Genomic DNA, 12,073 nt, shown 5'->3' with positions numbered 1-12,073 from the left:
CTAATACATTCTAGACATCCTAAAGTGGCGTTACTCCAAGTGTGGTCTGCAACCAGGGCTGGTCCGTAAACTGTCAGTTACTTATCTGTGACGAAGTACAGAAATCACAAGGAAGGTATAGACATTTTTATCATAAATTGACAGTCATTGTGTATCGACTGGCTCTAATAACCAAAAACTGTGGCTTGTATTTTTTATTTTTATTTTGCTAGTCATTATTTTTTGGAAATTATGAGTCTATGATGGATTGGAAACAAGAACCACTTTACCACAGACAGTTTGAGAAAATGAGATTAGAAAATAAATACAAATGAAAATTCTTCTACTACCGCCCTGCCACCTTGCACATCCTTGGGGGTGGGGAGGGGATCATTCACTCCACTTTGGAGCCAGTTCTAGAATATAAAGGGTCAGTTCTCCTATGTGAAGAAGGGCTCTCCTGCCCTCATCAGAATGAACTGTCAACAAAATTTGGGTGAAGAAACTATGAAAAGAATAACACATGTGCACAGCACCTTTCCCCCAACAAACTGAGTTTGCTTTTAAAGAGGAAAAGATGGTCTGGCCCGACACAGAATATATAATGGGAGCTATTCCAGAGGCAATTTTATTTTGAATCTGAATGGTATGGATAGCAGAAGTGGTTCTTCTCTTATATGATTTGAATTTGTTGGTATAAATGTGACTGGGAACTGTAGCAGGAATGTCTTGCAGGCAACTGAGCCCACATGCAGGAGTGTGTTTGGCGAACCCATTTGATGACACATATCAATGCTTCAGACATACCTGATTGAGCTCCTCGTCATTGGCAACTGCCAACAGGATGTGTCTTGGAGCTATCCGGGCTTTCTTATTGTCCCTCGCGGCATTTCCAGCCAATTCTAGAATTTCCGCTGAAATGACAAAGGGGAGTTAATAACAGGCAATCACAGAATGGGATCTGAGCTTTCGAAAGCTTTTCTTTAGAAATGGTCTTCGAGTTTGATCACATTTATTCATTTGTGATGAATTCATGAATTCATTTGATTTTTATGTTTGGGCCTGGAAAGAAATCTAGAAAACTGCCAAGAACTCAGGTCACAGACAAGTCAACTATTTTAGCGAGACCTGATATATGATCCTGTGACAAAGTCTTCTAGTTGTCCCTCGACATTAATTGCCCTCAATATTCCTTAGTATGTGGTCCTCTGATGTCTTTGCTGAGCCCACAACCATAGGAAGGAATGAAGACAGTATTTCCCACCCTCCCTTGTTGATAAGTGTGGTCATGTGACTAAGTTCTGGCCAATGAAAGGCAAGCAGTTGTGCTGTATGCTACTTCTGGAAAGTGTCCATCTATGAAGCGACCATGCCCTTCTTTCCTTTCTACTGGCCAACTGAGGACACAATGGCTGGAATTTGAGCAGCCATCTTTGACCAGGAGGAAGAAGTTGTGGATGATAGAGCAACAAGATAGACGGAACTGCAGTCTCTTATGACTGGAGCCTCCTTACCAACCTGGACTGTTGTCTATAAATAGCTTTCATATGAGAGAGAAGTAAACTCTCTTGTTTAAGCCACTGTCGGCAGAAGTTAATCCTGACCGAAACAGAACCCTAGCATAGGAGCTGAGCTTCTTTCAGTGTACAGACAGAAGGGCCATGTCTGAAGAGAACAGTCATGTAGGTAAAGTCTGTTTTGGGGTCCCACTGAGACCCCTTTCGTCAAGTTTCCCTTTACTTGATGCCCCAGAACCCTCTTGTCCTAAAGGAAAGGGAATGTGAAGAACTGACTTATATTATGAGAAGAGGAAGTGCTTACCCTGAGAAGTGATTTCCTGGTGGGGATATCTATGAGACCTGGGAAGGAAGGTATGTTGGGTCCCAGGGGTTTTCCACATATCCCTCTAAGCATGGCTCCAAGTTTATCAAACATGTCATTTGGTAAATGTGAAAGAACTGATAGAAAGGAATTTTCCTAAAACTACTTCACGTGCTATCAAAATATTTGCGTCAAAAAATTTTTTGTTTTAAATCTATAGAATTGGTTTATATCACCTGTAGCCTTTTCCCTTCCTCTTCTGTTTTATTTTGTTACTTTTCTTTCTTCCTCACTTTTAGAAGGATGCTCTGCTAAATTGAATTTTTCTGCCTTCAAAAGTATGAATGAATCTATAAAGAAAAATTCCTTGTCTTAGAAAGCTGGAGGCAATGTGCCAATGAGTTGTCTCACTAACACGTGGGGGGGGGGGAAGTATGTGTATGTGCATGTGTGCATAAATTTGTTGTGTGTGCACAGGCGTGTGTGTGTGCACAGGCATGTGTGTGTGTATGTGTGTGTTGGGGGATTTGCTGCTACAATGGCATAAATACTAAACCTTAAAATTAACAGGCAATTTTGTATGTCTTTATAATCAACCTAATTTCAAACAAAATAGCACATGAAATTGCCATCATTCATAAAATCTATGGCAATAAAATAAAAACTTGGCATAAATATGCCACATTAACTAAGCAAATGTAATTAACAAAAAATTAGAATAAAATAAGCATTACAGTTAAATATTTATATGGTATCTCCATAATGAAAAGTGCTAAATCACTGCAAATTCATCTCACAACATTCTTTCCAGGTTATTAAGCAATGAATATTGCATTTACCAACAATTCATTTATACAGTGGTCGTGTTTTCTCAATCAAAGATTGCGGCACTGTAGTTTGAGAAGTGTGAGCATACTTGTTGGGACAGTGGGATGGAATATTTGAAATTAATGCCATATTAAACAATCTGATTTGCTGCATTCAGACTGCTGCCCAACCCTTTCTTTGTCTTAAAAAGTGTACCGATCAAAAAGGAATGTAGTGGGGCGGCCGGATGGTTCAGTTGGTTAGAGTGCAAGCTCTGAACAACAGGGTTGTGGGTTCGATTCCCACATGGGCCAGTGAGCTGCGCCCTCCACAACTAGATTGAAGACACCGAGCTGCTGCTGAGCTGCTGGAGGGGCAACCGGATGACTCAGTTAGTTAGAGCAAGAGCTCTTAACAACCACGGGGCTGGTTCAATTCCCGGATGGGGTGGTGGGCTGCGCCCCCTGCAACTAAGACTGAAAAATGGTGACTGGACTCGGAGCTGAGCTGAGCCCTCCACAATTAGATTGAAGGACAACGACTTGGAGCTGATGGGCCCTGGAAAAAACACACTGTTCCCCAATATTCCCCCACTCCAAAAGGAATGTTGTTATAAAGCTTTCACTTTATGACTCTAAGTTAAAATGTGCAGCTACCCATTGTGCAAAATAAAAAGGAGTTTCTTGCACCTACTCATCTCAGAGGTCCCACGCTTGAGAGGAAGGCACACTTCACTCATCCCTTTTTCTAGATGGGTATGGATGCAAGGAGTCTCCCAATTTTAGCTTCTGAGAAATCGAATTTAATTTAGCATCTAGGACCATCACTCTCCTGCCTCTGTCACCGGCATTTAGAGGAACAGGTTAAGCATCCTTCCAAGTTCATTAAATTAGCCGTCAGCATGGGAGGCAGGGCTAATGGGAAGCCGTACCTGCTTGGAGCCTTCAGGAAGCCCCTGAAAATCAGATTATTTTCAGCTTGACATTCAGATGCACAACATGGGAATCACAGATGGAACATCTGCCAGAATCAAATACCGCTCAGGAGGAGACTAAAGGCAGTGATTCAGCAGGGGCCACAAAGCGGAGCTCGAGGTGAGGCGTGCGGGCCACTGGGCGCCCGGACTGGCCCTTCCAAAATCAGTTATAAGAGAAAATCTTGGTCATGTGCTCTAGTGCAACAGCAGAGGTAGAGCTTTCTATTTTCTTGTTTTTAAAGAGAAAATCTTCTTAATAACACACAGTGGAAAATCTAGACCATGGAGTTCTTTGTTGGATGTTTAGTCTGAACTTTCCTTGGGACAAAGATGTCATCATATAAATGTTTGAAATAACGTTTACCATTATTAATATTTTCAAATGCTGTTCACATGCACTATACAATAAGCATTAGCATTAAATATTTATATGGCATTTCTATAATAAAAAGTGCTAAATCACTGCAAATTCACTCTTATACCATCTTTTCCAGGTTATAGTTGCTACATTCTTGAGTGATTTTATTGATCTTGGGAAGTAAAGTATCCTACTGGCAATCAATAGGAAAAGTGGATTTATATAACACTGCAAATTTTGTGGGAAGATCACTATTCTGCTGAGTGGTGGAGACTTCCATGGAAGTTCATAAACTTCCATAGCAAACCTCTCAATTCTTAGAAGTCTCACTTCCAGCAATAGTAACCATCTGGAATGTAGCTGACTATCTGATAGTAAAAAGAATGATTTCTGTAGTCAAAAGGGATGTTGGAAAGCTCACCATGCACATTACTTTGGAAGAGCCCATGTCCTCTCATTTCATACACAATCTAAACCCACACCGGATATCCCAGCCCCCAGCAGATGGGATACATCACATTAAATGGAGGTTTGGAAGAGAAGGCATGGAGTAGCCACTCCTTCAAGACTGTCTCCTTCCCTGGCCCCTTCTTGCCTGCTCATTTCCCACTAGGTGATGGCATCCATGGGGCTCTGTCTAGGCCCTTTGTTCTGCTCAGGCCATGTAGTCTTCTGGTGGAAACCCATCCATTTATGGCTCCCGCTTCCAAACACCTGCCCATGTGCTCAGATCACCTTCAGCTCTGCCATGATGTCACCTGGAACGCCTCGCTGGAGTGTTCCACAAGTAAACCAAACTCACATCACCAAATCCAAATCACCTCCTCCCCAAACCTGCTCCTCCCATTGACCTTGGGGTTGGCAGCTCCATCCACACACAGACCCAGGAGTCATTTCCTACCCCTTCCTCTCCCTCTTATCTCCTGGCCTTATCGATCTCTCACACTTTTGCCCCTTTTCTCCCAGCTTGTTGCCACGACCCCAGTTAAGGCTTTCTTCAATTTCAGCCCAGCCCAGATAATTGTAATGGCTGTCTAAATGATTTCCTTGCCCCGTTTTGTCCTCCTCCAGATCCATGCAACAAGGCCACTGCTAGCCCATAGATGCCTTTGTGCAGATTAGACAAAGATGCCCCTTCCTCAAGATACTACTTTCCTGATTTCTTTAAAACAAGACCCTTTACTGCCATCTGCTGGAAATGCTCATAATAAATATACAGTTCTTTGAGATCCATGGTGTGAATGACACGCCGTTAAAAGTGTGTCTCTGTGCAGTGTACAACCTGCACAACCATACATGTGGCCTGGGCTGCCAAAGTGATCTTTTAAAAAACACAAATGTAATAATATCACTAGATTAAAAAAATGTTTGGTGTTAAATAGATAGACCTAATTGTCTGGAAATGATGTGTAAATAAATGATGGGTTTCAATGTTACACAATGATTTCATGCTCTGAAATTCAACACTAGTTTAAGACCTATTTGTCCTGTCAGTTAAAAATATATAACAAAACATTTTCTAACCAAAAAAATGGTAAATTATTCATTCTCAGTATCTTACATTTACGTTATATCTTTTGTTGATAGACATAAAATTCTCTTCCAGAATTTGGAGCTTGCTTTTGCAGTCCTTTTTTCCTTACTTACATACATTATAGATATTAACAGAGCTAAACATTTGGGTTGTTTCCATTTTTTGGCTATTGTGCATAATGCTTTATGAATATTTGTATATAAGTATCTGTTTCAGTATCTGAGTTCTGTTCTTTTGGGCATATATCTAGGAGTAGAATTGCTGGGTCATATAATTATTTTACGTTTTTGAGGAACCATGAAACTGTTTTCCACAGTGACTATACTATTTTACCTTCTCACCAGCAATGCACAAGGTTCCAATTTCTCCACCTCCTGTCAACACTTCATTTAAAAAAAATTGTTTTATTTTTCAATTACAGTTGACATATGTTAGTTTCAGGTATACCACACAGTGATTAGACATTTATATAACTTAAAAAGTGATCACCCCAAAAATCTAGTACCCACCTGACACTGTACATACTTATTACAATATTATTGACTATTTTCCTTATGCTGTACTTTACATCCTATGACCAATTTGTACTTTTTAAAAAGATTTTTTATTAAAAAATATAGCTAACACACACTATATCAGTTTCAGGTGTCCACCACAGTTGTTCATTTATGTGCATAAAGAAGTGATCACCATAAGTCCAGCAACCATCTGACACCGTACCATGCTGTCATAATGTTGTTGACTATACTCCCTATGCTGTACATTACATCCCCATGACTTCTTTATTTTATACCTGGAAATTTGAACCAATTATTCCCCTTTTTAAATTTTTCAATTACGTTAATATTCAATATTATTTTAATATCAATTTCAGGGGTACAGCATAGTGGCTTGACATTTATATAATTTAAGAAGTGATCCCCTTGACTAGACTAGTACCCACCTGGCACTATGCATAGTAGTTATTATCATATCATTGATTATATTTCCTATGCTTTACTTTACATCCTCATGACAATTTGTATATTTTCTAAGTACCAATTCATACTTATTAATCCCTTGACCTTTTTCACCGTGCCCTCCAACCTCCACCCACCTATCACCCCAATAAATCTAGTATCCATTTGACACCATACAGAGTCGTTCCAATATTATTGACTATATTCCTTATGCTATACCCTACATCCCCATGACTACTGTATAACAACCAATTTGTACTTCTGAATCCTTTCCCCTTTTTCACTTACCCGCCCCCAAACACCCCTCCCATCTGGCAACCATCAAAATGTTCTCTGTGTCTATGAATCTGTTTCTGTTTTGTTTGTTTATTTTGTTCTTTAGGTTCCACTTATAAGCAAAATCACATTGCATCTGTCTTTCTCTGTCTGACACTCCACTCAGCACAATAAACCCTCCAGGTCCATCCATGCCCCCGCAGATGGCAGAAACCAATTCCCTTCATGGCCGAGCAACATTTCATTATGTTTATGTACCACCTCCTCTTTATCTATTCACCCATCAACAGACACCCACGCTGCCTCCACACCTTGGCCAATGTAAACAATGCCGCAGTGACCATATGGGTGCACAGGTCCACTTGAAGTATTGTTTTGGGTTTCTTTGGATAAATACCAAGAAATGGTATTACTGGGTCCTTTTTTGTTTTAAGTCTATTTTGTCAGGTATGAATATTGCTACTCCAGTGTTTGTTTGTTTTTTCATTTTCATTTTCATGAAATAACTTTTTCCATCCCTTTATTTTCTATATATGTCTTTCAATCTGAAGTGAGTCTCTTATAGGCATATATACAAGGGTCTTGTTTTCTTATCCATTCATCCCTCCTATGTCTTTTGATTGGAGAAGTTATGTAGTTAGAAGATATGTAGTTATTGCCATTTTATTATTCATAATTTTGATCTTTTTCTTTTATCTTAAAGAAGTCCCTCTAACCTTCCTTGTAATACTGGTTTGGTGGTGATGAACTTCTTTAGCTTTCTCTCGTCTGGAAAGCTCTTTATCTGTCCTTCAATTTTAAACGATAATGTTGCTGGGTAGAGTACACTTGGTTGTAGGTCCTTTGAATATTTCATCACTTTGAATATTTCCTGCCAATCCCTCTAGTCTGCAAAGTGTGTTGAGAAATCAGCTGGCCATCTTATGGGGAGCTCCCTTTAAGTTACTAGTTGCCTTTCTCTATTTGCTTTTAGGATTCTCTTTTTGTCTTTAACCTTTGCCATTTTGATTATAATGTGTCTTGGTGTGGGCCTGTTTGTTTTTTATCTTTTTTTGGGACTCTCTGTGCTGTCTGGACCTGTATGTCTATTTCCTTCACCAGGTTAGGAAAATTTTCAGTCATTATTTCTTCAAATAGGCTTTCAATCCCTTGCTTTTTCTCTTCTCCTTCTGGTACCCCTATGATGCAAATGTCATTATGCTTGATGTTGTCTCAGAGGTCTCTTAAACTATCCTCATTTAAAAATAAATTTGTTTTCTCTTTTGCTGTTCTGATTGGATATTTTCTGCTACCTTGTCTTCCAAATTGCTGATTCAACCCTCTGCTTCATCTAGTCTGCTGCTGATTCCTTCTAGTGCATTCTTCATTTCAGTTATTGTATTCTTCACTTCTGACTGGTTCCTTCTTATGGTTTCTATGTCCTTTTTTATCCTTGCTATTATATCTCTCTGTTGAAGTTCTCACTAAAAGTCTCGAGCATCCTTAGAACCACTGTTTTGAACGCTGTCTCTGGGAGGTAGGTTGTCTCCATATCGTTTAGTTCTTTCTCTGGCGTTTTTTCTTGTTCTTTCGTTTGGGACATATTTCTTCATTTCCTCATTTTGACTGCCTCTGTGTGTTTGTTCCTATGTATTAGGTAGATCTGCTGTGTCTCCCAGTCTTGGCCGGGTGGACTCATGTAGATGCCCTGTGGAGCCCTGGCACAGTCTCCTTTGTCACCTGCTCCGGGTGCTCCAGGAGGGTCCCTTGTGTGAATTGTGTGTGCCCTCTTGTTATAGTTGAGTCTTGATTGCTATTGGCACATTAGTGGGTGGGACTGACCCTCAGGCTGACTGGCTGTGTGGTTTGGCCACATCGATAGCTTACAGGCTGCTGTGCGTGGGGCTTACGCCCAAGAAGCAGGATTCATTAACCCCAGGAAACTCTGGTGCCTGTTGAGACTGTCCTTTATGTGTGCCACTTGTGGGGCTAATTTGGTAGTGCTCTGCTGTGATCTGAAGCCAACCTCCTAGCATGTTGTTTCTGGGGCCTCTAGGGAGGGGCTTTGGTGCAGGCCCAGATCACTCATTGCCTGTGACTGGCCAGGGACTACCTAGTAGGAGCTAGAAAGCAACCTGAAGTTTTTTGCTGCCTGTGCCAAAGTTGGAGGCCCATGGGAGAGGCCACTCTGTGAACCGAGGATGGCTGCCACCAGTACTGGGCCTGGGGTAGCTCTGCAAAAAGCCAGGACACACTGAGGCCTGCTGCCACCAGCCAGCTCCTTTAAGGTTCAGCCACTGATAATGCCTCATGCAATACTTGAGTTGGGTGAGGCAGGATTTCAGGTAGTCACTATAGTGGGAAGGGTTGTGGTCACCAGGTTAATGTAGACTCTGGTTTGGTGCCAGTGCTGAGCTTGGAGCTCTTTAGCAAAAGTCTTAGAGCACATCAAGACCAGTCGCCGCCTGCCTAGGGGCCTGTGGACTCTGATAGTTTTCCAAAAAAGAGTGCAATGTGGGAAGGGCTAGCTGCTTGTGGAGAAAGGGCCTTCAGCTGAGCTGGAGTTGGGTGGGGTGGGGTCCCAGCTGAGTCAGCAGGGCGGAACAGTGGAGCTCACCAGGCCAATCAGATTCAGATTTGGTCTGTGGGGGCGGGCTCAACATAGAAAAAATGGTGCCTGCCTGTTGGCTGTAGGTGAGGAGGACCCTACACAGGGAAAATGCCAACTGTCCTCCAGCCTTCACTTGAAGCCACACCTCAGTCTGCCCCGCACATGCCTCTGATGCTGCCTGAGTCACGGTCCCTCTGCTGGAGCCCAGAGTGAGTACCTGCAAGTGAGTGAGTCTGTGCCCAGGTCCTTTAAGAGGACGGCTGCGTTTCCCGCAGCCCTTTGTCTCACCTAGTCAGTTGGAATCCCTACTGTTTTACACAGGCATATGTTGTGGGAGCTTCTTTTCCTGGCACTAGTATTCTGGGCTGGGGATGTTGGTGTGTGGGGGAACCTCTGTGGCCGAGATATCCATCTTGATTCTCAACCTCCACACAGAGGTTTGGGGCCAGCCTGTTTCGCGTCTCTGCCCGTCCTATCAGTCTCAATGTGGTTTCTTCTTTATATCCTTAGTTATAAAACTGTTCAGCTAGACTTCAGATGGTTCTGCAGGTTGACTGTTCTATAATTTAGTTGTAATTTTAATGTGCTCATGGAAGGAAGCAGGCACAGTGTTTACTCTGCCATCTTGGATCTCCCACCCAATTTGTACTTTTTAATCCCTTCAACTTTTTTTCACCCTGTTCCCTAACCCTCCTCCAATCTATCACCCTGATAAATGTAGTACCCATCTGGCACCATACATAGTTATTGCAGTGTTATTGACTATATTCCTTATGCTATATCCTACACCTGATTACTATTTTGTAAATACCAATTTGTACTTTTGTTTTCATTGGGGAATATTGGGGAACAGTGTGTTTTTCCATGGCCCATCAGCGCCAAGTCATTGTCCTTCAATCTAGTTGTGGAGGGCGTAGCTCACTGGCCCATGTGGGAATCGAACCGTGTTATGAGCACTGTGCTCTAACCACTGAGTAAACCGGCCACCCACCGGTGGCTCAGCTCCAAGCTCAAGCCGTTGTTTCTCACTGGCCCATGTGGTACTCCAACCGGCGATCTTGGTGTTATGAGCACTGTGCTCTAACCATTGGGCAAACCGGCTGCCCAGGGTTTTGTTTTCTTATCCATTAATCTACACTTTGGTTTTGATTGGAGCATTTAATCCATTTACATTTAAAGTGATTGTTGATAGATATGTAGTTATTGCCAATTTATTATTCCTATTTTTGATTTTTTTTTCCATCTTAAAGAAGTCTCTAACATTTCTTGTAATACTGGTTTCGTGGTGATGAACTCCTTTAGCTTTTTCTTGCCTCGGAAGCTCTTTATCTGTCCTTCAATTCTAATATCTGAAATGATAGCTTTGCTGGGCAGAGTAATCATGGTTACTCTACCATGGTTACTCTAATCATGGTAGGTCCTTGCTCTTCATCACTTTGAATATTTCCTGCCAATCCCTTCTGGCCTGCAAAGTTTCTGTCAAGAAATCAGCTGACAATCTTATGGGAGTTCCCTTATAAGTTACTAGTTGCCTCACTTACTGCCACGGCCTTTACTATAGTTTGCCCAAGATACCTGTATCTGTAGCTCCAGCCAACAGCTCCCTCCTGGGTTCCACACACATCTAGTAGGTCTTCACTCAATTACAGCAATAGCTGCATGAACCAAATTGCTACCATGTGCTTGGAGTGGTGCTAAGCACTTTTCATGCATTATCTTATGGAATCCTCACAATGACACTACAAGAGTAAAGCAACATGCCTAGGAGTTCTTAGCCACTAAGTGGGAGAGCCAGAATCCAGCATCTCTAACCACTCTGCCCTCTGGGGCATCTTGTAGAAACCCAAACCCTACAGGTCCCAAACCAAGTCCCTCATCCTGCGTCCTATTTCTCTTGCACTGTTTCCTGCTTCAGCTACAGGCGCCATTCTCCACACACCAGCTGCTTTCCTCTCTTCTCTTCCTCTTGGCCAGACTCCTTATATAAATTCTCCATCCGCTTGTCTCAAGTCCACATCTCCAGTCCTCAACCCACGTAGCTTGGCTTGAAAGGAAGTAGCCAGCCCAAGGCCCCTTCCCCCTTATCCAATCCATTATTAAGCAAAGCTGACTCTACCCTCCAAATACTCCCAAATTTGTCCATTTCTTCTCATCATCCTCACTGTGCAACCCTAGTCCTGGCCACTGTCAATTCTCAAAAGTGACACTAAAACAGACACACTGGTTTCCTGGACACTGATCTTACTTCCTGACAACCCTTCTCCACCTAAAGCCCCAGTAATGCCCCTAGAATGCCACCTCCTCTCTTCAGTGCCTTCCCCTGGCGTGTGTGCAAAATGTATACATTGTCATTGTGGCCCTCAGGGACCCCCCCTCCTACCCCATCTCATTCCCCCCCACCCTATCCCAGCCCAGCCATTTCCCAACTTGTTCCAGGTACACGGAACTTCCTCTGGTTTCTGGTAGAGGCTACACACTTCCTGTGAACTTTGGGTCTTCACCCTTGTTCCTCCCCAACCTGACAATCTCCCCCTAGCTCAACCCCTCCATCTGAATCTAATTAATTCCTACGAATCCCTACTCTGGCTGCCCACCAGAATCATTTGGGAGCGCTTTTAAAAACCCCAATGCCCAGAACATACCCCAGAATCTCTAGCGGTGAGACCCAGGCATCAGGATTTTAAATCAATCAATTTGAAAAAAGCCAGGGTTGAGAACCTGGTTTAGGTCTTAAGAACCCAGTTTTACATTAGGAGACCTCCCCTGGCCCCTG

The 12,073-nt window shown here is 42.5% G+C and overlaps 1 protein-coding gene across 1 annotated transcript in view; it reads right to left on the bottom strand.

Moving 5' to 3' along the window:
* The window catches only part of MACROH2A2 (macroH2A.2 histone), a 58,967-nt gene that overhangs the window by 19,428 nt on the left and 27,466 nt on the right, over positions 1–12,073 (bottom strand). The window contains exon 3 of the mRNA XM_081074252.1: positions 787–893. Coding sequence (XP_080930378.1) covers positions 787–893 — 107 coding nt within the window. The remainder of the gene's footprint in view (positions 1–786; positions 894–12,073) is intronic.

This window comes from Rhinolophus hipposideros (genome assembly GCF_964194185.1).
Source record: "Rhinolophus hipposideros genome assembly, chromosome: 15".
In the NCBI taxonomy this organism is placed as follows: Eukaryota; Metazoa; Chordata; class Mammalia; order Chiroptera; family Rhinolophidae; genus Rhinolophus; species Rhinolophus hipposideros.
Note: the sequence above shows the minus strand (reverse complement) of the source record. Positions and strands in the feature narration are given on the sequence as shown.